Source organism: Rhinoderma darwinii, chromosome 3, assembly GCF_050947455.1.
Source record: "Rhinoderma darwinii isolate aRhiDar2 chromosome 3, aRhiDar2.hap1, whole genome shotgun sequence".
NCBI lineage: Eukaryota > Metazoa > Chordata > Amphibia > Anura > Rhinodermatidae > Rhinoderma > Rhinoderma darwinii.
The window spans coordinates 401,199,701-401,227,365 of record NC_134689.1 but is presented as its reverse complement, the minus strand read 5'-3'; the positions used below and the strand labels follow the sequence as shown (position 1 = coordinate 401,227,365).

Here is a 27,665-nt window from a genome sequence, read left to right as displayed (position 1 = left end):
TCCTTCCCTTCTGAGCCCTGCCGTGTGCCCAAACAGCATTTTATGACCACGTGTGGGGTATTGCCGTACTCCAGAGAAGTTGCTTTACAAATGTTGCGGTTCTTTTTTTCCTTTATTTGTTGAGAAAATTAAACATTTGGAGCTAAAGCTACGTCTTATTGAAGAAAAAGGATTTTTTTTATTTTCACTGCCCAATTCTAATAAAATCTATGAAACACCTGTGGGGGCAAAATGCTCACTACCCCACTAGATGGATTCCTCAAGGGGTGTAGTTTTCTCAATGGAGTCACTTTTTTGGCGTTTTCACTGTTTTGGTACCTCAGGGGCTTTGCAAATGCGACATGGCCTGCGCAAACCATTCCTGCTAAATTTTAGCTCCAAAAGCCAAATAGCGCTTTTTCCCTTCTAAGCTCCGCCGTGTGTCCAAACAGCCGTTTATAACCACATGTGGGGTATTGTTTTACTCGGGAGAAATTGCTTTACAAATGTTGTGGTGCTTTTTCTCCTTTAGTCCTCGTGGAAATTAGAAAAAATTAGCTAAACCTACATTATCTTTGAAAGAATGCGGGGTCAAAATGCTCACTATACCGCTAGATAATTTCCTCAAGGGGTGTAGTTTCCCAAATGGGGTCACTTTTGGTGGATTTCCACTGTTTTGGCACCGAAAGAGCCCTTGAAACCGGACATGGTGCCTAAAATATTTTCTAATAAAAAGGAGGCCCAAAATCCACTATGTGCTCCTTTGCTTCTGAGGCCGGTGCTTCAGTCCATTACCGCACTAGGGCCACATGTGGGATATTTCTAAAAACGGCAGAATCTGGGCAATAAATATTGAGTTGCGTTTCTCTGGTAAAAACTTCTGTGTTACAAATTTTTTTTTATTAAAAATGAATTTCTGCAAAAAAAAAAAAAAAATGAAATTTGAACATTTCACCTCTACATTGCTTTAATTCCTGTGAAGCGTTTAAAGGGTTAAGAAACTTTCTAAATGCTGTTTTGAATACTTTGAGGGGTGAAGATTTTAAAATGGGGTGACTTTTTGGCGGTTTCTAATATAGAAGGCCCTAAAAGCCGCTTCACAACTGAACTCGCCCCTGTAAAAATAACCTTTTGAAATTATCTTGAAAATGTGAGAAATTTCTGCTAAAGTTCTAAGCCTTGTGACGTCATAGAAAAATAAAAGGACGTTCAAAAAAACGATGCCAATCTAAAGTAGACATATGGTGGATGTTAATTAGCAACAATTTTGTGTGGTATAACTGCCTGTCTTACAAGCAGAAACATTTACATTTGGAAAAATTCTAATTTTTGCAATTTTTCACAAAATGTTGGTGTTTTTCACTGGTAAATATTGAATTTATCGACCACATTTTTCCACTATCATAAAGTCCAATGTGTCACGAGAAAACAATCTCAGAATCGCTTTGATAGGTAAAAGCGTTCCAGAGTTATTACCACATAAAGTGAAGTATGTCAGATTTGAAAAAATGGGTCTGGTCCTGAAGGCCAAAATGAGCTTGGTCCGTGGTCCGAGAAGTCAGACCCTAATAACGAATTAATTTTTTTCATTTGGGTAAATAAAAAAGGCAAAAAAATACTAAAACCAAGGAACCCCTTTGCACCCACTACTAACTTGCTGCCTGCCTATGGGTATTGTAGGTAAACAGAATTGATGGCGCTGAACCACATAGGGAGAGCGCCAGGGACTGCAGGGAAGAGTAGGTGGTTACATAAGTTGGAAAAAATGTCCAGGAGCGTGATTGGGCCAAGGTTCCAAAGGAGGAGTGGCCATAAGGGATATAGGATGGAGTTCGAGGGTATAGCCCCTCCCTTTACCTTCTGCTGCAGCGTGAAGAAAGACTCTCCTGCCCTCCCCTTCATTTATGTGGTGATGGTGTTTTATGAATGTGTTACATGGATCGGTTGTTTCGGTTTTCTTTTCTTTTGTTGCAGGTGTCACAGCTGGCGGGATGCTAATTAAGCCAATCGTTTAATTTTACGGTTATGTATAGATTTAATAAAGCTGTGGCCATTCCCCAAAATTACCATAAAGAAGTGTCCTAGTCTTTATTTATTTAGTTATCTAACAGAGTGTATGGGTGGGGACTTTCCATGCAGTCTCTTTTACATGTTACGCTGCCCTCTACTGGAAAATCAGTGCACAAACGATTTAAATAAGGGTATGTTCACACGGCCTATTTACGGACGTAATTCGGGCGTTTTAACCCCCGAATTACGTCCGAAATTACGGCTTGAAAGCGTTGACAAACATCTGCCCATTGAAAGCAATGGGCTGACGTTTGTCTGTTCACACGAGGCGTATATTTACGCGCCGCTGTCAAATAACGGCGCGTAAATAGACGCCCGCGTCAAAGAAGTGACCTGTCACTTCTTGGGGCGTAATTGGAGCCGTTATTCATTGACTCCAATGAAAAGCAGCGCCAATTACGTCCGTAATGGACGCGGCGTTCAAGCGCCTGCCGTTACGGCTGAAATTACGGGGATGTTTTCTCCTGAAAACAGCCCCGTAATTTCAGCCGTTACGGACGCCCTCGTGTGAACATACCCTAACAGTTAACTGAATATGTTATCCAGTTAGACTTTTCTCATCGCTTTTTATTTAGTAACTGCCTCAGGTTCCGTTTTTACCTTTTGACTTTATTGAACCATTTTGGCATCTATATCATGTAGAGTTTAATTTGTATTAACTGTTTTGGAGAGACATTTATTATTTATTTTTTTAAAACATTACCTTTATTAAACTCTTTGTCCTTTTGTCTTGTCATTTACTTTTGATCATTACTTTTTAACTATAATGAATTTGAACACTTTTGTATTCCAATGAACAACAGGGTCTAAATATAGACTGCACAAGGCCTTGTTCACACGGCGCTTAAAAAACCTGACGTGTAAACGTGTCAAAAACGCTAGCGTTTTTCTAAAGTGCTTTACAAAACACAGGCATTTGACGCCTTTTTTGACATGTTTTGTGCGCATTTTTGGCACGTAATTACTACTTCCATTGACTATGGGAATTAGGCGCGTTTTCGGCACATTTTACACGCCAAGAACTGACCTGACGCATCTTTTTTTACACGACGTAGTTTTTAAACACGTGCGGGTAAAAACACTTCGTATGCACTTACAATGCATTTTCCCATTGATGTCACAGGGAAACCTTAAATCATGCAATTTTTACGCATTTGTCGGTGCGTAAATGGCGTCAAAAACACGCCGTGTGAACAAGGCCTTAGGCTATAACTGAGGCAGAAAGTCTGCCAGTCTCTGAAAGAGTCTGTCACCACATTATAAGTGGCCTATATTGTACATGATGTGATCGGCGCTGTAATGTAGATTACACCAGTGTTTTTTATTTAGAAAAACGATCATGCTGGCTGAATGCTCATTTGGCTGAAAGCATTTCCTTCCCACCACACAATACATTTAATTTTATTTAAGATAAAAATAACCTTATAAATATCATGATGTATCATATGAACCATGGATCACAGTAGCTAAAAAGACAGGTAGAATAAAATAAAACAAACATAGATACCCATATGAGAGCAATGGTAACAGATCCCCCCTCATACACATGAATACTACTGGTGTTGCTAGTGTATCTTGGGATATAAAGAAAGATAAAACATGTCTCACCAAGTACTATAATACTGCCCCCTATGTACAAGAATATAACTACTATAATACTGCCCCTATATACAAGAATATAACTACTATAATACTGCCCCCTATGTACAAGAATATAACTACTATAATACTGCCCCCTATGTACAAGAATATAACTACTATAATACTGCTCCATATGTACAAGAATATAACTACTATAATACTGCTCCATATGTACAAGAATATAACTACTATAATACTGCCCCCATATACAAGAATATAACTACTATAATACTGCCCCTATATACAAGAATATAACTACTATAATACTGCCTCCTATATACAAGAATATAACTACTATAATACTGCCCCTATACACAAGAATATAACTACTATAATACTGCTCCTATATACAAGAATATAACTACTATAATACTGCCCCAATATACAAGAATATAACTACTATAATACTGCTCCTATATACAAGAATATAACCACTATAATACTGCCTTCTATATACAAGAATATAACTACTATAATACTGCCCCTATATACAAGAATATATCTACTATAATACTTCCCCTATATACAAGAATATAACTACTATAATACTGCCCCCTATATACAAGAATATAACTACTATAATACTGCTCCCTATATACAAGAATATAACTACTATAATACTGCCCCCTATATACAGGAATATAACTACTATAATACTGCCCCTATATACAAGAATATAACTACTATAATACTGCCCCTATATACAAGAATATAACTACTATAATACTGCTCCTATGTACAAGAATATAACTACTATAATACTGCCCCCTATGTACAAGAATATAACTACTATAATACTGCTCCTATGTACAAGAATATAACTACTATAATACTGCCCCCTATGTACAAGAATATAACTACTATAATACTACCCCTATATACAAGAATATAACTACTATAATACTGCTCCCTATATACAAGAATATAACTACTATAATACTGCCCCCTATGTACAAGAATATAACTATTATAATACTGCCCCCTATATACAAGAATAGGACATGACATTTTTTGCAGGTCAGTTTTTACGGCCCGGACACTTACCTGTAAGGGTATGTTCACACGGCTTATTTGCGGACGTAATTCGGGCGTTTTCCGCCTCGATTTACGTCCGAAAATGCGGCTCGATAGCGTCGGCAAACATCTGCCCATTCATTTGAATGGGTCTTACGATGTTCTGTTCCGAAGGTCATTTTTTTTACGCCCTGCTGTTAAAAGGCGGGGCGTAAATAGACGCCCGCGTCAAAGAAGTGCCTGTCACTTCTTCAGACGTTAAATGGAGCAGTTTTCCATTGACTCCATGGAAAAACAGCTCCATTTACGTCCGTAATTGACGCAGCGAAAAAGCGCCTCAACGTGCCATTACGCCTGAAATTACGGAGCTGTTTTCTCCTGAAAACAGCCCCGTAATTTCAGCCGTAACGGACGCTGCAGTGTGAACATACCCTAAATACATGGGAAGGTGTCCGTGGGCCATAGAAATGAATGTATCCATATTTTATCCACAATTTCGGATCCGTAATTGCAGATAAGAATTACGGTCAACCAGATTGCAATCCAACACCTAATTGCAAAATATTTCACAATCTAGAAAGCTTCATATCCACAGATCGGTCTTCTGACTGGATTAGGATTGTGCCCCTGGAGACATATCATTCAAGAACATGCGGGTTATGTATGAGATAAATACGCTTCACATGTTCCTTCTCAATTCTTTGTAAAGGACTGAAAACTTGATAAGGGAGTGAATTGTCCAAATATATATTTATAACGCTCCTTTCATTTCCATTATATGCATTTTATCCTAAATCCTCTTCAGTTGTACCTCATTTAAAATAAATCTCCACTTTCTATCATCAGGTCATTTTTACTTCCAATATTCTGTGCGGATTAATTTCTTAAAGGTGTTGTCCCACAAAACACATGTATCCACAGGATAGAGGATACATGTGTGATCGCAGCGATAAGGAGAGAGCGGGACCGAATGTCCCCAGATGTGCTCCACGAGAAGCATGGGACTTCCAAGGTCTGTGTCTGGCAGCTCCATTTAAATTAATGGAGCGCCGGTCGCGCTTGTGTGGGACACAGACCCTAGAAGTCCCAAGCTTCTCATGGAGCACTTCAGGGGACGTTCGGTTCCCATTTTTCTCCATCGCTGGTGGTGCCAGTGGTCGGACCCCCAGCGATCACACATGTATCCCCTATCCCAGGGGTCTCAAACTCGGCCGGGTAAGTGGGCCACATAAAGAAAAAATTTGAAGTTGATGGGCCGTATTACTTTCAAATTTTATACATTACAAAATTGTTAATCAATTTGATCTACTATAACAATACTACATTACTATGAGGGTATGTTCACACAGTGTCTTCAGGCGTATTTTGGGGCGTTTACGCCCTGAAAAAGCGGAAGCTGAACGCCTACAAACATCTGTCCATTGAAATAGGAAAAACTGCATTTAGTTAATACGGGGCGTCTTTTTACACCTCTGTCTTAAAAAACGGAGCGTAAAAAGAAGTAGCATGTCACTTCTTGAGGCGTTTTTTGGAGCTGATTTTCCATTGAACACTATGAAAAACGCCTCAAAAAACACCTGAAAACAAGCCTCAAAAGAAGCTCTTAGGGTATGTTCACACGGCCTATTTACGGACGTAATTCGGGCGTTTTTGCCCCCAATTACGTCCGAAAATAGCGCCTCAATAGCGCTGACAAACATCTGCCCATTGAAAGCAATGGGCAGACGTTTGTCTGTTCACACGAGGCGTAATTTACGCGCCGCTGTCAAAAGACGGCGCGTAAATAGACGCCCGCGCCAAAGAAATGACCTGTCACTTCTTTGGCAGTAATTCATTGACTCCAATGAATAGCAGCGCTAATTACGCCCGTAATGGACGCGGCGTTCAAGCGCCTGCACATGCTGAAATTACGGGGATGTTTTCAGGCTGAAACATCCCCGTAATTTCATCCGTTACGGACGCCCTCGTGTGAACATACCCTAAGGCTGGGTTCACACGACCTATTTTCAGACGTAAACAAGGCGTATTATGCCTCGTTTTACGTCTGAAAATAGGGCTACAATTCGTCGGCAAACATCTGCCCATTCATTTGAATGGGTTTGCCGACGTATTGTGCAGACGACCTGTAATTTACGCGTCGTCGTTTGACAGCTGTCAAACGACGACCCGTAAATTGACTGCCTCGGCAAAGAAGTGCAGGGCACTTCTTTGCCACGTAATTTGAGCCGCTCTTCATTGAACTCAATGAAGAGCAGCTCAAGATATACGAGCGTCACAGACGCCTCGTATATTACGAGGAGAGGAATTTACGGCTGAAACGACGCAGCTGTTTTCTTCTGAAAACAGTCTGTCATTTCAGCCGTAAATGCCTGCTATCGTGTGAACATACCCTAAATTAAAAGAAGCTTCATTTTGAGCGTCTAAAAACGCCTGAAAATCAGAGGCTGTTTTCTCTGCAAAACAGCTTCGTATTTTCAGGCGTTTTTGGTTAAGCGTGTGAACATACCCGAATACTTTCTCCACATACTTATTTTAACAATCTAGTTTTCCAGTTTAAGTGTCGCTAAATGCAGTCCGGTGGCTCAGGTGGCCGTATTTGACAGACACCCGAATGTCAAGATTGGGCAGCCCCTTCTTAGATAGTGCCACAGTGCCCTCTGTAGATTCTGCCACACACCCACCTGTAGGTAATGCCACAGTGCCCTCTGTAGGTAATGCCACAGGGCACTGTGGCATTATCTACAAAGGGCAGATACTGTAGATACTGCCACACACCCACCTGTAGATAATGCCACACATACCCCCTTGTAGATGTGACACACACACACACACACACACACACACACACACACACACACACCCCCCAGTAGATAGCTCCATTGGGCCTCCCTCTAGGAGTGGAATACCCAGCCAGTGCGTTGCTGACGCTTTGGCCGGGGATTCCTCTGCTGGAGGAGCCCCTGACATCACTGTCCATAGACAGTGACATCACTGGATACTTCTGGACCGGAACGTCATGTCAGGGGCAACCACAGAGCGGTGTCCCAGAGGAGAGCACTAATATAGGCTCTGCTTTGGAACTCTGGGGAAACCACTGACATCAGTGTCCATATATGGACAGTGATGTCAGGGGCTGGCTCAGAGCTGGAGTCCCGGAGCAGAGTCGCTTCTAGCACTCAGCCTGGGATTACAGCTCTGCTCCTGACATCACTGTCCATATATCGCTCTGTTCTGGGACTCCGGCTCTGGGTAAGCCCCTGACATCACTGTCCATGCATGGACGGTGATGTCGGGGGCTTCCCAGAGTCCCGGAGCAGAGCCTATACTAGTGCCCTGCCCGGGACTCCGGCTCTGGGGAAGTCCCTGACATCACTGTCCATATATAAACAGTGATGTCGGGGGGATTCCACAGAGTCCCGGAGCACAGCCTATACTAGCGCTCTGCCCAGGACTCCGGCTCTGGGGAAGCCCCAGACATCGCTGTCCATACATCGCGGAGCAGAGCATATACTAGCAGCTCTGTGTCCCGCGGACCACAGAGGACAGCCTCAGGGGCCGCATGCGGGCTAGGCGATACATGTGTTTTGTGGGACAATCCCTTTAAGACATCTTAAAAGGGGCTATAGCTCTGTTTTAACATAGTATTAAATTATACAATCCTGGCTGCGGAAGCTACCATTACTGCATACTGTGTTATTGAGCTCAATCTATAAAAAGTATGCAGGATTCTCCCTCTAGTGGTGGTTGCATGGAGACAGAATTTTATCATTTAACTTTTTGTTTATGCAGTCTATTTCACCAGTAGTTTTTAACTATTGAAATAATTTATTTCTTAATTATATGTGCAAGACTACTTTTTCTCTAGTTCTCCTATGTGCCTAGCCACTACTTTTCCAGTTCTCCTATCATCCGGATAACTCCTTCTCTGGTTCTCCTATGGGCCAGGCCACTCGTTCTTCAGGTCTCGTATGTGCCAGACCACTACCTCTCCAGTTTTTCTTATGTACCAGTCCACTCCTCCTCCGGATCTCCTATGTTCCAGACCTCTCCTCCTCCGGATCTCCTATGTTCCAGACCTCTCCTCCTCCGGATCTCCTATGGGCCAGACCACTCCTCCTCCGGATCTCCTATGGGCCAGACCACTCCTCCTCCGGATCTCCTATGGGCCAGACCACTCCTCCTCCGGATCTCCTATGGGCCAGACCACTCCTCCTCCGGATCTCCTATGGGCCAGACCACTCCTCCTCCGGATCTCCTATGGGCCAGACCACTCCTCCTCCGGATCTCCTATGGGCCAGACCACTCCTCCTCCGGATCTCCTATGGGCCAGACCACTCCTCCTCCAGATCTCCTATGGGCCAGACCACTCCTCCTCCAGATCTCCTATGGGCCAGACCACTCCTCCTCCAGATCTCCTATGGGCCAGACCACTCCTCCTCCAGATCTCCTATGGGCCAGACCACTCCTCCTCCAGATCTCCTATGGGCCAGACCACTCCTCCTCCAGATCTCCTATGGGCCAGACCACTCCTCCTCCAGATCTCCTATGGGCCAGACCACTCCTCCTCCAGATCTCCTATGGGCCAGACCACTCCTCCTCCAGATCTCCTATGGGCCAGACCACTCCTCCTCCAGATCTCCTATGGGCCAGACCACTCCTCCTCCAGATCTCCTATGGGCCAGACCACTCCTCCTCCAGATCTCCTATGGGCCAGACCACTCCTCCTCCAGATCTCCTATGGGCCAGACCACTCCTCCTCCAGATCTCCTATGGGCCAGACCACTCCTCCTCCAGATCTCCTATGGGCCAGACCACTCCTCCTCCAGATCTCCTATGGGCCAGACCACTCCTCCTCCAGATCTCCTATGGGCCAGACCACTCCTCCTCCAGATCTCCTATGGGCCAGACCACTCCTCCTCCAGATCTCCTATGGGCCAGACCACTCCTCCTCCAGATCTCCTATGGGCCAGACCACTCCTCCTCCAGATCTCCTATGGGCCAGACCACTCCTCCTCCAGATCTCCTATGGGCCAGACCACTCCTCCTCCAGATCTCCTATGGGCCAGACCACTCCTCCTCCAGATCTCCTATGGGCCAGACCACTCCTCCTCCAGATCTCCTATGGGCCAGACCACTCCTCCTCCAGATCTCCTATGGGCCAGACCACTCCTCCTCCAGATCTCCTATGGGCCAGACCACTCCTCCTCCAGATCTCCTATGGGCCAGACCACTCCTCCTCCAGATCTCCTATGGGCCAGACCACTCCTCCTCCAGATCTCCTATGGGCCAGACCACTCCTCCTCCAGATCTCCTATGGGCCAGACCACTCCTCCTCCAGATCTCCTATGGGCCAGACCACTCCTCCTCCAGATCTCCTATGGGCCAGACCACTCCTCCTCCAGATCTCCTATGGGCCAGACCACTCCTCCTCCAGATCTCCTATGGGCCAGACCACTCCTCCTCCAGATCTCCTATGGGCCAGACCACTCCTCCTCCAGATCTCCTATGGGCCAGACCACTCCTCCTCCAGATCTCCTATGGGCCAGACCACTCCTCCTCCAGATCTCCTATGGGCCAGACCACTCCTCCTCCAGATCTCCTATGGGCCAGACCACTCCTCCTCCAGATCTCCTATGGGCCAGACCACTCCTCCTCCAGATCTCCTATGGGCCAGACCACTCCTCCTCCAGATCTCCTATGGGCCAGACCACTCCTCCTCCAGATCTCCTATGGGCCAGACCACTCCTCCTCCAGATCTCCTATGGGCCAGACCACTCCTCCTCCAGATCTCCTATGGGCCAGACCACTCCTCCTCCAGATCTCCTATGGGCCAGACCACTCCTCCTCCAGATCTCCTATGGGCCAGACCACTCCTCCTCCAGATCTCCTATGGGCCAGACCACTCCTCCTCCAGATCTCCTATGGGCCAGACCACTCCTCCTCCAGATCTCCTATGGGCCAGACCACTCCTCCTCCAGATCTCCTATGGGCCAGACCACTCCTCCTCCAGATCTCCTATGGGCCAGACCACTCCTCCTCCAGATCTCCTATGGGCCAGACCACTCCTCCTCCAGATCTCCTATGGGCCAGACCACTCCTCCTCCAGATCTCCTATGGGCCAGACCACTCCTCCTCCAGATCTCCTATGGGCCAGACCACTCCTCCTCCAGATCTCCTATGGGCCAGACCACTCCTCCTCCAGATCTCCTATGGGCCAGACCACTCCTCCTCCAGATCTCCTATGGGCCAGACCACTCCTCCTCCAGATCTCCTATGGGCCAGACCACTCCTCCTCCAGATCTCCTATGGGCCAGACCACTCCTCCTCCAGATCTCCTATGGGCCAGACCACTCCTCCTCCAGATCTCCTATGGGCCAGACCACTCCTCCTCCAGATCTCCTATGGGCCAGACCACTCCTCCTCCAGATCTCCTATGGGCCAGACCACTCCTCCTCCAGATCTCCTATGGGCCAGACCACTCCTCCTCCAGATCTCCTATGGGCCAGACCACTCCTCCTCCAGATCTCCTATGGGCCAGACCACTCCTCCTCCAGATCTCCTATGGGCCAGACCACTCCTCCTCCAGATCTCCTATGGGCCAGACCACTCCTCCTCCAGATCTCCTATGGGCCAGACCACTCCTCCTCCAGATCTCCTATGGGCCAGACCACTCCTCCTCCAGATCTCCTATGGGCCAGACCACTCCTCCTCCAGATCTCCTATGGGCCAGACCACTCCTCCTCCAGATCTCCTATGGGCCAGACCACTCCTCCTCCAGATCTCCTATGGGCCAGACCACTCCTCCTCCAGATCTCCTATGGGCCAGACCACTCCTCCTCCAGATCTCCTATGGGCCAGACCACTCCTCCTCCAGATCTCCTATGGGCCAGACCACTCCTCCTCCAGATCTCCTATGGGCCAGACCACTCCTCCTCCAGATCTCCTATGGGCCAGACCACTCCTCCTCCAGATCTCCTATGGGCCAGACCACTCCTCCTCCAGATCTCCTATGGGCCAGACCACTCCTCCTCCAGATCTCCTATGGGCCAGACCACTCCTCCTCCAGATCTCCTATGGGCCAGACCACTCCTCCTCCAGATCTCCTATGGGCCAGACCACTCCTCCTCCAGATCTCCTATGGGCCAGACCACTCCTCCTCCAGATCTCCTATGGGCCAGACCACTCCTCCTCCAGATCTCCTATGGGCCAGACCACTCCTCCTCCAGATCTCCTATGGGCCAGACCACTCCTCCTCCAGATCTCCTATGGGCCAGACCACTCCTCCTCCAGATCTCCTATGGGCCAGACCACTCCTCCTCCAGATCTCCTATGCGCCAGACCACTCCTTCCCCAGTTTTTCTATGTGCGAGACCACTCCTCCAGTTTTTCTATGTGCTAGTCTACTCCTTCTCCAGTATTCATTTTTCCTGACCACTCCATCAGTTTTCCATCAAATGTGAAAAGTGAAGAGCTGAAGTCCCACCACCTCTTGATCTATTCTTTGGAGTATCATTAGTAACATTACAATAACCACAGTAATAACATCCTCATGATACTTTTCCCAGCCTCCACTAGTGTTCCTACCATATGAGGGCGATAACATAGTATTAAAATTATACAATTCTGGCTGGCTACAGCTACCATTACTGCATACTGTGTTATTATTGAGCTCAATCTATAAAAAGTATGCAGGATTCTCCCTCTAGTGGTGGTTGCAGGGAGACAGCATTTTATCATTTAACTTTTTGTTTATGAAGTCGATTTCGCCAGTAGTTTTTAACTATTGAAATTATTTATTTATTAAATATATGTGCCAGACCACTCCGTCCCCAGTTCTCCTATGTGCCAAACCACTCCGTCCCCAGTTCTCCTATGTGCCAAACCACTCCGTCCCCAGTTCTCCTATGTGCAGGACTACAACTTCCGCAGTAGTCTATGTGCCAGACCACTCCTTCTACAGTACTCCTATGTGCCAGACAACTCGTTCCCTTAGCTTTTCTATGTGCCAAACTACTCCTTCCCCTGTTCTCCTATGTGCTAGTCTACTCCTTCTCCAGTATTCATTTTTCCTGACCACTCCATCAGCTTTCCATCAAATGTGAAAACTGAAGTGCTGAAGTCCCACCACCTCTTGATCTATTCTTTGGAGCATCATTGGTAACATTAGTGGAAAGGGGGGGGGGGGCACACTTTACAATGAAAAATACTGTGGGGGGGGGGCACCCTTTACCATGAAAAAATACTGCAAATTGCAGCTTGGGTTTGCCAGTTTACTTTCTTCATTACTAATTTTGCCTTTGGGTGGCAGGAAACAGTTTATATGATACCTAAACCAAGTTGTATACAAGCAGGTGATCAGGCCCTGTCAGGTACAACCATTGTGTCTTAGAGGAGTTGTCCCAAAAAAAGACTTATGAATCAGGTAAGTGGGGGTCTGGAAGCTGAAAACAACTCTCATCAGTTCTTCTCCATTTCAACGAATGGGAGTTACAACGTGGTCGATTATTCTTCCATACCAGAGTGTTGATATGGGCATAAAACTACAACTAATGTCTTTATTGTGTACCATTGCCTCCCAACCTAGACGAGTAATGTTTTAGCACAGGTACGTATCCCACAATGCATAGTGAGTATTCCCCCTAATTCTACAATAGCAGAATACGCTGGTGGGTTTAGGCTTTTGCTGTGTAGGCAGGTGACGTCCAAATATGTACAAGACAGGTAAGTGATTTTGGAGACCTCATACCTCATGTGTGTCCTTCTGTGTCCTCAGTACCAGGCAGTCACAACCAGTCACCAAATGACACAATCAGCTCATTGTGCCACTGAGTAACATAGGACACACTCAAGGTGAAAGAGGGAGAGAGACGGGTGCTGCACAGAGAGACACAGCCAGGTGAGCGCTCACAAACACTTATTTTCACAATCATTGACAGCGGCGGGGTGCTGGGTGAACTTATAGGGTGCTAGGTGTGTAAGGGGTGCAGTGAACATTTTTGGGTTAATAGAAATCAGTAACAGGGTGCTTGATGTGTGGGTGTAGTGACAGGGTGCTGGGTGTGTGGAGGTGTAGTGACTGTATTTCGGGTGTGGGAGGGCTATAGTGAGAGGATGCGGAGTATGTGGGAATCAGTAACAGGGTGCTGAGTGTTTGGGGTGCAGTGACTGGATTCTGGGTGTGCGATGGCTATAGGGAGAGGGTGCTGAGTATGTGGGAATCAGTAACAGGGTGCTGAGTGTTCGGGGTGTAGTGACAGGGTTCTGGGTGTGTGGGGTGTAGTTACACGGTTCTTGGTGTTTATGGTGCAGTGCCAGAGTGCCAAGTGTGTGGGTACAGTAATAAGGTTTTTGATTTGTTAAAAGTGCAGTAACAGCGTGCTGGGTGTGTGGGTAACAGTAAGAGGGTGCTGGTATGTGAGTGGGGTAGTGTACCAAGTTAAGCATGTGGAGTGCTGTGACAAGAAACTGGGTGTGTGGGGTAAACCGACAGGGTGCTTGGAGTTTATGGGGTCTAGGTGTGTGAGGTTCATTAACAGGGTGAGTGAGGTGCAGTGACAGGGTGTGAGGTATGGTAAAGTAACAGGGTGCAGGCTGTGTGGGACGGACTGTCATAGTTGTGTGTGCGGAGGTGACAGGGTGTTTATAATATATAGAGCAGTGACAAGCTGCTGAGGAAGTGGGGTCCAGTGCCAATGTTGGGTGTGTGAGTAGTGCAGTGATAAGGTCTGATTTGTTGAAAGTACTAACAGGGTGCTGGGTATGTGTCGGGTGTATGTGAGGAGTGCAGTGATAGGCTGCTGGGAGTGTGTATGAAGCGCGGTGACTGGATAATGGTTCTGTAGGGTGTAGTGACAGGCTTTTGGATGTGTAGGGTAGAGTGACAGGGTGTTGAATGTATATGGCGTGGGGTGTAGTAACAGGTTGCTGGGTGTATAGGGTGTAGTGACAGGGTGTTGGATGTGTAGGGTGTATTAATAGGTTGCTGGGTGTGTAGGGTGTAGTCACAGGGTGTTGGGTATAGTGACAGGGTGTTGGGTGTGTAGGGTATAGTGACAGGGTGTTGGGTGTGTAGGGTATAGTGACAGGGTGTTGGGTGTGTAGGGTATAGTGACAGGGTGTTGGGTGTGTAGGGTATAGTGACAGGGTGTTGGGTGCGTAGGGTATAGTGACAGGGTGCTGGGTGTGTAGGGTATAGTGACAGGGTGTTGGGTGCGTAGGGTATAGTGACAGGGTGCTGGGTGTGTAGGGTGTTGGGTGTGTAGGGTATAGTGACGGTGTTGGATGTGTAGGGTGTGTGCTGTAGTTACAGGTTGTTGGGTGTTTAAGGTGAAGTAACGGTGCATATATAGGGCAGGCTAGAACTCCTAGAGGACAGCATGAAAGGGTACAACTGTATTGTGGATTAGATCGGTGCCGTGAATAGCCCCAGGGGCTGTAGGGGGGCACTCTTTTTCCTTTCAGGAATTTTTTTTGTATGTATATATTTATATTCCATTTATTTTTATTAATTTTTTTTACCCATAAAGCACTTAAACCCAACCTCCATTAATACGAATTATCTGCATCTATGTGCTGCCCAACATCACAGTAGGTCTTCGGTCTTCTGTATAGAGCTGAATCCTGAAAAAATGGAATAACCAGCAGGGGGTGACACTTGGAGAGGCCCAGGATGTATCATGACTGGTAGCAGAAGGGATGGGGGAAAGTGCAGTGTTTTCGAGGGGGGGGGGGATATATTATGTCAGTGCCTGGGACGGGGCGTTTAGTTATACAAGGCCAATCAATGTATATAGAAAAGGCCAGTGAACGATGGAGCAATGATGTGGGGGTGGGGCGGTACAGACTGGTGTATTTAGTGTAAACATTTGTGCTACTGTTTGTGGTTGTGATAATTATAGTCTGTGGTAATCAGCGTTTCATGTCTCTGTAGAACACAAACCCCCAACATTCAGCGTGTCCATTATTATAAGCCCCAACATCACCAAGATTAAAGAGTTTCCTTTAACATCGGGTACCTCAGATGCCTCCCAGAGTGCCAGCCACAGATCCCCTATTATCTCTTGCCACAGATGTCCCCTATAGTGCCAGCTACAGACGTTGCCTAGAATGCCAGCCACAGATGCCACAGAGTGCCAGCCACAGAGATGCCTCCCAATAGTGTAAGCCACAGAAATTTCCTAGATTATGCGCCCCTGATTTCCCTTAGTGGAAGCCACAGATGTTCCCTAGGTTGCCAGCTACGGATATCCCCGTTCCCCAGAATGCCAGCCACAGATGCCTCCATAGTACCTGCCACACATGCCCCAATAGTGACTGCCACACATGCCTCCATAGAATGCCAGCCACAGATGCCTCCATAGTACCTGCCACACATGCCCCAATAGTGACTGCCACACATGCCTCCATAGAATACCAGCCACAGATGCCTCCATAGTACCTGCCACACATGCCTCCATTGTGACTGCCACACATACCCTAATAGTGACTGCCACAGATGCCTCCATAGTACCTGCCACACATGCCTCCATAGTGCCTGCCACACATGCCTCCATAGTGACTGCCACACATGCCCTAATAGTGACTGCCACATATGCCTCCATAGTGCCTGCCGCAGCTGTCCCTCAGGAATACTAGGGTTATCAGGAATACTAGGGCTATGAGGATGTGTCACACTTGGCGGTCAGGTGACATATATAGTACATGCTGCGATTGACATCAAGAAACTATTTGTCTTCACTGATTGTAACGTATAAGGGTATGTTCACACAGGCTATTTTCGCCCATTTTTGCGGGCCGTAAACATCCCGAAAAACGGCTGAATAATCAAAACGCATACAAACATCTGCCCATTGATTTCAATGGGAATTACGGCGTTCTGTTCTGACGGGGCATTTTTTTATGCCTCGTTTTCCAAAAACGGGACGAAAAAAATACGCCCGTGAAAAAGAAGTGCATGTCACTTCTTGGGACGTTTTTGGAGCCGTTTTTCATTGACTCTATAGAAAAAACAGTTTCAAAAACTGCCGTAAAAAATGCGACAAAAGACGCAAGTTGTTAAAAAAAACATCTGAAAATTAGCTGTTTTCCCTTGAAAACAGCTCCATATTTTCAGACGTTTTTTATAAGCGTGTGAACATAGCCGAAGACTGATGGTTCTTATGTGAAAATCTCTCTGCCCAGAGACGTTATATCTGATCTATACGGCGGCTGCCAGAGGAGTTTTGGGGTACAGCCATATGGAAAGGGGTTGTCCTCGTAAGATAAACTGTTGGCCCAGTGCAGGGTTAGCAGTTCAGAGGTCAGATGTTCTTGGCTCCTGAGCTGTGGTGACGGTGCAGGCTGGGATTTGTAGTTGCTCCCACTGGAGTAGTGCGGTATTCTGACCCCCGCTGAAGGTTCACATACTGGATATGTGGATTCGTTCAGTCCTGGTTAATAAGTACTCGCTCTTTCTGTGACTGTCTCTCAACAGACCTGTATGTGAGTATATATATATATATATATATATATATATATATATATATATATATATATAAATAAAAATATATATATGAGTGTATGTGAGTATGTAATGAGATCGATCTATATATATATATATATATATATATATGTATGTGGGTATATGTGAGTGTATGTGGGTATATGTGAGTGTGTATGAGAGTATATATGAGTGTATGTGGGTATATGTGAGTGTGTATGAGAGTATATATGAGTGTATGTGGGTATATGTGAGTGTGTATGAGAGTATATATGAGTGTATGTGGGTATATGTGAGTGTGTATGAGAGTATATATGAGTGTATGTGGGTATATGTGAGTGTGTATGAGAGTATATATGAGTGTATGTGGGTATATGTGAGTGTGTATGAGAGTATATATGAGTGTATGTGGGTATATGTGAGTGTGTATGAGAGTATATATGAGTGTATGTGGGTATATGTGAGTGTGTATGAGAGTATATATGAGTGTATGTGGGTATATGTGAGTGTGTATGAGAGTATATATGAGTGTATGTGGGTATATGTATATATATATATATGTAAGTGTGTATGACAGTATATATGAGTGTGTGAGTATATATGGGTATAGGTGAGAGTATCTGAGTATATGTGAGTGTGTATGAGAGTATATATGGGTATATGAGCGTAGGTTAGTGTGTGTGTGTGTGTGTGTGTGTGTGTGTGTGTGTGTGTGTGTGTGTGTGTGTGTAGGGGGGGGGGGGGCATCTTTTATTTCTAATTTTTTTCTCTTTTTATGACCATGAGCAAATATCTTCCTCATCTTCTATTGACAGAAATCAGTGAAATCCAGCAAATCCAAGCGTTCTGGGAATAGGTGAGTGTTATCACCCCCAATATGTCCAGAGACCGTATCATACATGATGGGCTTAGATACACTGGCTCAGCAGGCAGTATCACACATGATGAGCTTAGCTACACTGGCTCAGCAGGCAGTATCACACATGATGAGCTTAGCTACACTGGCTCAGCAGGCAGTATCACACATGATGAGCTTAGCTACACTGGCTCAGCAGGCAGTATCATACATGATGGGCTTAGCTACACTGGCTCAGCAGGCAGTATCAAACATGACCGGCTTAGATACATTATGCTTTTTAGTGATTTTATACAATATGTCAGTAATCATAAGCACATCCTTGTGTTTTCCTCTTCTGTGAAGTTAAACGTTTTATTCAGCTGTATCGGTTTCTAGGAAAGCTGAGTGACAACCGATATAACGACCCCTAAATATTAAATCGGAGTAGCCATCCAACTAAATGGGCAGGTGAGAAGTATCACTGTTTAACAAGGAAGATCTGCCATGGGAAAGATGGATGAAAAGTCCTGTAAAGCTAGGACAGCCGCCATATTGGTTGTCACCCAACTTTCCCAAAAACAAACAACTACCAAATAACTGAATAGAATATGTAACAACTATAGAAAATGACAAAATACATTAAGACGCATACATTACTGGTAAAGAGGTGACAACCTCGGACAGATCTAGAAATTTGCCATGTCTTTTTTAACCTAATTTTACATCCAACTCACAACATTATCTTACCTGTCCTTACTGCAGGCTTGATTCCTGTTCATGGGAATAGAGTTGTCAGACTTCATATTGCAACATAACTGAAAAGCAAAAATAAATGACAGGCTCTATAGGCTTCTGGAGAGTCTGTACTGTTTTATACATGAAACCAACTGATGTCTGACAACCTCATTCCCACACTTATTCCAGGTGGAATGTTGATGGCAATTCCACCCAAAACTGAACATTCCGTTTCAGGTGGTCCTAACCTGGTCATCAAGATGAGCAAACCTGTGTCAAATTACCCCTAATGTCTGTAATTAGGAAACAAAATTGTTAGGAGCGATAACTGCGTATAAGAAGAGCTCTGCATGACTACGGGGGAGGGAGACACGTTGTCAGATAGATGTATGTACAGTTCACCTATTGATACTGCAGGTCAATGTCCTATATGTCACTTACATTTATAGACCTTGACAGCAAGGGGTGCCCAAGAGCAAAATGTGCATTTTATGCTAAAATGTGGCCAAAAGTATGTGGACACCCATGTATTATATTCATACATGTGCATTATTATAAAGATGAATCGCCCGACCTTCTCCAAACTATTACCAAAAAAGCTCACAATTCTCTAGAATGTCATTGTACGCATTAAAGGTGTATTCTTAGAATCAACATTTTTCACCTATCCAGATGTGTGTCTGATTGCCGGGGACCCTACTGATCACTAAAATTGGCGTCCCGAGCCCCCCGTTCCTCCTCATTGCACGACCGCATTGCAGAGGTCATTCAATGGAGCGTCGGACAAACCTGCGCAGTCCATTCAACTCTATGAGTGTAGAGCGTTTGGCTGTTTCCGTCAGTGCCATAGACATTGAATGGAGCGGCAGGGCGTATGCTCAACTCCTCACTGCGGCAGGTGCAGTGAAGGGGAGCGAGGCTCTCGGGAACCCCATTCTAGTGATCGTTGGGGGTCCCATCAGTGGGGCTTTTACCGACTAGACACTTATCACCTATGCAGCTAGCTTCCCCTTCTCAGCAGCCTTTGCGGGAAGTTTGCTTGCAATTTCCAGAGTCCCACTCCTGTGTGGTTAACTTAGCTGAGCTGTAATTGTTTCTAGACATTTCAATTTCACAATAGAGCCTGTTCACATCACGTTTTGGCCCTACGTTTAGCATGTATGACAGGAAAGCTACCTACGTACACACTAAATGTGTCCAAAATAGGGTTCCATTAGCCCGACAGAGGCCAAAGAGTGCCTTTTAGCCTCCGTCGGGCTGGTATATGTCAGTAAACCTTTTTTTTTTGGAGGATGAAATAATGTAGTAGCCTACGCTATTCCATCCTGAGCCATCCTACATAAATCGTATGTGTGACGGATGCCACTGTATGGCATACCTTCACAACAAAAAGCTTTTGTTAAAAAAAAGCGGATACCAATATCTGCCTGGAATATAAAAGTGGAAATTTTTCAAAATGGATAAACAATGTACAAAAGGATACGGAAAAATTCCACAATCGATAAAGATTTTTTCACCCAATCCAGAATCCTCAATTCCCGTTTCTGTGAAAAAGGCTATCCGAAACACCTACTGACGGAAGCATTTAGAAAAACATCTCAATTGTCCCAAGAAGCTGGTTTAGACACAAAAAAATCCACCTCCATCCCATCAGACCGAAATGTCAGCCTTCTATTATCTAAATTTCATCACGACAATATCGCACACAAAAAAATCTGCGAGTCTTAAAAAACACTGGCACACACCTCAAACCAATTTTATTGCACAAACCCACAATAACTTTTAGGCCTAGTTCACACAGAGTTTTTCTGCGCTTTTTTTTAATGCGGAAACAGCGTCGGAAAACGTGCCAAAAAAGTCTTAAAAAATGTCCAAAAAACGCCTCCCATTGAAATGGGAGGCGGAGGCATTTTTTTCCGCCAAGCGGAAAAAAACGCTCACGGGAAAAAGAAGCGGCATGCCCTTTCTTCAGGTGTTTCCGTCTCTGACCTCGCATTGACATCAATGGGAGGCAGAGAAAGCGGTTTCCAGTGCGAAAAACACTGCAAAAACTGCGGCAAGTGTTCTGGCGGCATGTCAAAATCTGATCTGATCAGATTTTTCTGCCTGCAAAGAACTCAGTGTAAACAGGGCCTTATATGTGCTCCCACGTTAAAAAAAAATTGCTGCCACCTAGTAAAATACGATATTGGAACAAAGAAAAACCCTCTGACAAACAAGTAGGAACATTGGGCAGCTACAAATGCGACACAAAAAATGCCTCTGCTGCAACACCGTCACCCACCATCACCCACCAACAAACCAATTTTAAATCCAATTAGGGCCTGTTCACATCAGCGTTGGCTTTCGTTTCGGGGTTCTGTCGGAGGTTTCCGTCGGGTGAACCCCCGCAACGGAAAGTGAAACTAAAACCACAGCTTTCGTTTCAGTCACCATTGATATCAATGGTGACGGAAACATTGCTAATGGTTTCCGTTCGTCACCATTCCGGCTGATTTCCGTTTTAACGACGGACTCAATAGAGGAGTCGACTGCGCTATTGATTCCGTCAGAAAAACGCGCAGAAACGAAGGCAAACTAGAACGAGCGCCTATGAATTACGGGTCGAACTCTGCCGGAATGGTGACGAACGGAAACCATTAGCAATGATATCAATGGTGACTGAAACGAAAGCTTTGGTTTCAGTTTCACTTTCCGTTGCGGGGTTCACCCGACGGAAACCTCCGATGGAACCCGGAACGGAAAGTGAACGCTGATGTGAATAGGCCCTTACATAGGAGCTACTTTCCTGATCAAACACTGCCTCAACTGTAAGGCTGGGTTCACACGACCTATTTTCAGGCGTAAATGAGGCGTTTACGCCTCGAATTACGCCTGAAAAGACGGCTTCAATACGTCGGCAAACATCTGCCCATTGCTTTCAATGGGTTTGCCGACGTACTGTGCCGACGACCTTTAATTTTACGCGTCGCTGTCAAAAGACGACGCGTAAAATAACAGCCTCGGCAAAGAAGTGCAGGACACTTCTTGGGACGTAATTTGAGCCGTTTTGAAGAACAGCTCCAAATTACGTCCGTAATTGACACCTCGCAAAACGCGAGTACGAGCAATTACGTCTGAAATGCAGGAGCTGTTTTCTCCTGAAAACAGCTCCGTCATTTCAGACGTAATGGTAGTTATCGTGTGCACATACCCTAAAGGGGGTTTTACACTGGGCGATTATCAGGCAGATGAGCGTTCACAAAACACTCGATCATCTGCTGGTCTTATGGTTTCAAAAAAGTAAAATATTATCGTTGTCGGCAGCGCATCTCCCGGTGTAAACAGAGAGACGCGCTACCGACATGATAATAATGTATGGGGACGAGCGATCAGAGTAACGGGATGTCTCGTTGATCGGCGCTCGCTGCACCGGCCGATGTAAAAGGGCCTTAAGGCTACATTCACACGAGCGTAACAGATTTACGCGCGCGCAAAACGGGAAAATCTGTCCGTGTGCGTTGCGTTTTTGCATCAGTGTGCTTTGCGTATTATATATTTAACAGTTGTCCATTTCAATCTCCCCACATTGTGTCTACCCCTATTTCCTCACCCGAGCTGGGTCTCCTTGTCATATCCATAGGGATACATTATTCTAAGATTTTAATATTTCGAGATTTTAGATCGTCCCTCGACCATCACCACCATTTACGTCTAACCCCCAGCACAACGGGTTTGTTTCTCATCATCAAGATGTGCTAGTCCACTTCCCCATTTTTCAACCCCCTACACCCCCAGAAAGGAGTCATCCCCCCCAATCCCTCAATCCACAACTATTCCCTATTACAAAAATATAAATTTTTATAAATATTTATTTTTTATTTCCTGTTAATAATTTGACACCACTATTGAAATCGTGAAGAACGTTACTTGACAATCAGGGGAACCCTGTCCGTGAAACATTTGCATCTATACGTACCCGCTTGTGGAAATGGGCATCATCCGTACCCAGTATTTTGGACCAACAATTACATCCCACCGCCTCCTTTTGTAACAACAAGCGATCCATTCATGAGATCACAGGCGCCACTCATATAATAAACCAAAATAATAATAATAAACATAAATAAAGTCACAAGAGATCGTTTGGAATACATAAGGCTGCGGTATTTATTTAGGGCTTGTCCACACACAACGGAATTGCTGCAGAAAATTTCGGCAGCGATACCGTTGAAAAACGCAGACATTCCGCTGCGGCAAAAACGCACCATTTCCTGTGGTTTTTACGGCAGAAAATGGTGCGTATTTTGCTGCGTTTTTCACAATGTTGGGGGACGGTGACATCTCTGAAAAACGCAGCAATTCAGTCACTTTCCGCGGCAGGAATTGACACGCTGCGGTCTGAAAAATATGCACCGCAGGTTAATTTCTGCTCGGAATTTTTACGCAGCGTGTGGATGAGATTTGTTAAATCTCATCCATTATGCTGCTACTGTATTCTGCTGCGTATTTTCCGTCCGAAATTCTGGCTGCAGCGTGTGGACGAGCCCTTAGGGGATGTGCACACGATAACTGCATTTACGTCTGAAATTACGGAGCTGTTTGCAGGAGAAAACAGCTCCGTATTTTCAGACGTAATTGCATGTACGTTTTGCGAGGCGTCAATTACGGCCATAATTTGGAGCTGTTCTTCATTGGAATCTTTGAAAAACGGCTCAAAGTACGTCTCAAGAAGTGTCCTGCACTTCTGTTGACGAGCCGTCTTTTTTACGCGTCGTCGTTTGACAGCGACGCATAAAATGACAGGTCGTCGGGCACAATACATCGGCAAACCCATTGAAATGAATGGGCAGATGTTTGCCGACGTATTGGAGCCGTCTTTTCAGGCGTAATTCGAGGCGTAAAACGCCTCGTTTACGCCTGAAAATAGGTTGTGTGAACCCAGCCTAAAGCCTGATTTACACGAGCGTGTGCGTTTTGCGAACGCTAAAAACGCGGTGTTTTGCGTGCGCAAAATGCACTTAAGAGCTGCGTGTGTCATCAGTGTATGATGCGCGACTGCGTGATTTTCGCGCAGCCGCCATCATTATGACACTCCGTTTGGATGTTTGTAAACAGAAAAGCACGTGGTGCTTTTGTGTTTACATTCAGAGTTTGACAGCTGTTGCGCGAATCAGTGCTTCCGTGCGACCTGCGTGGTTTCCACGCACCCATTGACTTCAATGGGTGCGTGATGCGCGAAAAACGCTGAAATATAGAACATGTCGTGAGTTTTACGCAGCGCACTCACGCTGCACAAAACCCACGGACTGTCTGCACTGCCCCATAGAGTAATATAGGTGCGTACGACATGCGTGAAAAGCACGCGCGTATATTACGCTAGTGTAAATGATGCCTAAGTGTTACCAAACAAACATAAATAGCAAATAATTAAACTCATAAACCAAAGGGCTTAGTCCGAAGGCTCAAGGCAAATAGACCCAATTAATAGACACAGTCCACCCATATTTAAATGGGCGACAACCCACTAAAAAATACCGCGGCTTGTAAGGGAGGGAAGGTGGGGCGCTGCTCCGGATCCTCTTCCAGTCAGACTGACATCTCTTCAGCCACAGCTCAGTTTTTTATATAAGAAACCTTCCCGCCAAAACTGTGTGAAAAAGGTAAGTACCACGAAAACCCCCATAAAAGGGGGAGGGGACAGGTAGAGAGGGAAACACAGGAGCATAACACTTAAATAATAATAAGGGGCGCCGTAACCCCATGTGACCCCTAGGCTTAAAGCCCCGTTGCCTTACATTCTCAACATAGAAACATCGAATGTTGCCACGAACAAAGCTCCTACTTACCATATCCAACTTGACCCCTCCAGGCCAGTCTCCTCACGATTCCCCTAGCAACCAAGGACGCTAACCCGTGCCATCGCTTCGCTCCATACATCTAACTTAGCGATGCCCATAGCAACCGAGGACGCGGACCTGCCATCCCCTTCCGCCCCTCCAATCGGTCAAAGCGACTTTCATATAAGATCGAGCGATCTCCATAGCAACCAGGGGACGCTAACACACTGTTTCTCTGCATCACTTTCAAAGCTCACAGCGGCTGACACAACAATACGTTATGCCTCTCCAGCAAGATGCCACTAGCACATTACAATTGAAAATCTTCCCTCTCACACATCGCCCTGGCGAGATGAACGACTGTAACAACCTCACTAATATCGTCCGTCCCTCCTTCTATCTATTGTGCTGAGTAACACACTGCCAGACTGTAAGGATATGTTCACACAGAATTTTTTTGCAGCAGAAACCGCGGCAAAAAATGGCCGAAATCGCCTCCCATTGACTTCAATGGGAGGCGAAGGCGTTTTTTTCCCACGAGCGGGAAAAAGAAGCAACATGCCCTTTCTTCGGGCGTTTCCGTCTCTGACTTCCCATTGACATCAATGGAAGGCAGAGAAAGCATATTTCGCTGCGTTTTTTGCCCGCAGCGCTCAATGGCCGCGGGAAAAAAACGCCACGAACATCGGTGTGCAGGCAGAACAAAATCTTCCTCAAAATTCCAAACGGATGATTCTGCTTGCAAAAAACCCAGTGTGAACCCAGCCTAACGCGTAGCTGTTGTACAAATAAACATATATTATTCTTCAATTCCTCATTTACTATCCTACTTTGGACTGATTTCCTGAACCTCACCATTGACTGGGTTGGTTTCACAAGTGACAGCGCCGGGACACCGATCCATTTTTTCCTCACCCCCTGCTACTGTATGGCATCCGTCACAGGTATATGTTAAATGTATATCTTGAGGAGCTTCCCCAGGGCCACAATCCCCGGGAAGAGCATCAGGTAGCGCTGAATGTAGCACTGTGCCTGGGGAGTTTTGGCGACGTATCCCACTGTATGCCTATACAGGGGTATACGTCGCTACCTCCCGTCGGTGATGTAAACAGGCCCTAACAGAAGTCCGATAACCTGTGGCGTGAACATGCTCTAAGTCTGTGCCATGTAAAATGTCGATGAGGTCTTCAGCATACCTCCCAACTTTCACATTTTGCAAAGAGAGACAACCGATGCAATTTTTGTGACTTTTAAGCCACACCTCTAACCCCGTACAATTCCTGCCCATACACACCCGGTTCGTCCCACACAGTGTCATGCTGCCATAGCGCCTCACCACAGTATAATGCGCCCACAGAACCCCCAACATACAGTTAGGTCAAGAATTATTTGGACAGTGACACAAGTTTTGGCATTTTAGCTGTTTACCAAAACATAATGAATATACAGTTATATAATCAATATGGGCTTAAAGTGCAGACTCCCAGCTTTAATTTAAGGGTATTCACATCCTAATTTGAGGAAGGGTTTAGGAATTACAGCTCCAGATGCTGTGAACACACAACATGAAGTCAAAGGAGCTCTCAATGCAAGTGAAACAGACCATCATTAGGCTGAAAAAAATGAAGAAATCCATCAGAGAGATCGCACAAATGTTAGGAGTGGCCAAATTAACAGTTTGGCACATTCTTGACAAAAAAAGAGCGCACTGGTGATCTCGTGAACTCCAAAAAGCCTGGACGTCCACGGAAGACAACAGTGGTGGATGATCGCAGAATCCTTTCCATGGTGAAGAAACATCTACCCAAGGGAAGAACACTCTCCTGGAAGTAGGTTATCAGTATCTAAGTCTACCATAAAGTGAAGACTTCATGAGAGCAAATACAGAGGGTTTACCACAAGGTGCAAACCATTAAGCAGCCTCAAAACTGGAAAGGCCAGATCACACTTTGCCAAACAATATGTAAAGAAGCCGCCCAGTTCTGGAACAGCATGAAACTAAGATCAACCTGTACCAGAATGATGGGAGGAAGAAAGTATGGAGAAGGCTTGGAACGGCTCATGATCCAAAGCACAGCACATCCTCTGTAAAACATGGTGGAGGCAGTGTGATGGCATGGTGGAGGCAGTGTGATGGCGTGGTGGGGGCAGTGTGATGGCGTGGTGGGGGCAGTGTGATGGCATGGTGGAGGCAGTGTAATGGCGGTGGAGGCAGTGTGATGGCGTGGTGGGGGCAGTGTGATGGCATGGTGGGGGCAGTGTGATGGCATGGTGGGGGCAGTGTGATGGCGTGGTGGGGGCAGTGTGATGGCATGGTGGAGGCAGTGTGATGGCGTGGTGGGGGCAGTGTGATGGCATGGTGGAGGCAGTGTAATGGCATGGTGGAGGCAGTGTGATGGCATGGTGGGAGGCAGTGTGATGGCATGGTGGAGGCAGTGTGATGGCATGGTGGAGGCAGTGTGAAGGCATGGGCATGCATGGCTGCCAAAGGCACTTGGTCACTAGTGTTTATTGATGATGTGACTGAAGACAGAAGCAGCCGGATGAATTCTGAAGTGTTCAGGGATTTACTTTCTGCTCAGATTCTACCAAATGCAGCAGGTTGATTGGACGTCGCTTCACAGGACAGATGGACAATGACCCAAAACATAATGCGAAAGCAACCCAGGAGTTTATAAGGCAGAGAAGTGGAATATTCTGCAATGGCCGAGTCAATCACCAGATCTCAACCCGATCGAGCTGCATTTCACTTGCTTAAGATAAAACTTAAGGCAGAAAGACCCACAAACAATCAACAACTGAAGACGCCGCAGTAAAGGCCGGCAAAGCATCACAAAGGGGGAAACCCAGCGTCTGGTGTTGTCCATGGGTTCCAGACTTCAGGCCGTCATTGCCTGCAAAGGATTCTCTACAAAGTATTAAAAAAAACCATTTTATTTCTGGTAATGTTCATTTGTCCAATTACTTTTGAGCCCCTGAAATGAGGAGACTGTGGAGAAAAATGGTTGCAATTCCTAAAAGTTTCACAGGATATTTGTGATCAATCCCTTGAATTAAACCTGAAAGTCTACACTTCAATTGTATCTCAGTT

At 45.8% G+C, this 27,665-nt stretch overlaps 2 protein-coding genes across 5 annotated transcripts in view; one reads left to right on the top strand and one right to left on the bottom strand.

The window, feature by feature from the left end:
• The window catches only part of PALM3 (paralemmin 3), a 43,523-nt gene extending 30,030 nt beyond the window's left edge, over positions 1–13,493 (bottom strand). Inside the window, exon 1 of one of the 2 annotated variants that reach the window (XM_075855492.1) lies at positions 13,451–13,493. In XM_075855492.1, the coding sequence (XP_075711607.1) occupies positions 13,451–13,455 (5 nt within the window). In that variant the 5' untranslated portion in view covers positions 13,456–13,493. The remainder of the gene's footprint in view (positions 1–13,450) is intronic. The other variant, XM_075855494.1, reaches the window with a different exon arrangement.
• Positions 13,494–13,546: 53 nt separating this feature from the next.
• Positions 13,547–27,665, top strand: part of MISP3 (MISP family member 3) — a 35,026-nt gene continuing 20,907 nt past the window's right edge. For all 3 annotated transcript variants that reach the window (XM_075859146.1, XM_075859144.1, XM_075859145.1), the window contains exons 1-2: positions 13,547–13,600; positions 17,998–18,038. The gene's annotated coding sequence lies outside the window, so the exon portion shown is untranslated. The remainder of the gene's footprint in view (positions 13,601–17,997; positions 18,039–27,665) is intronic.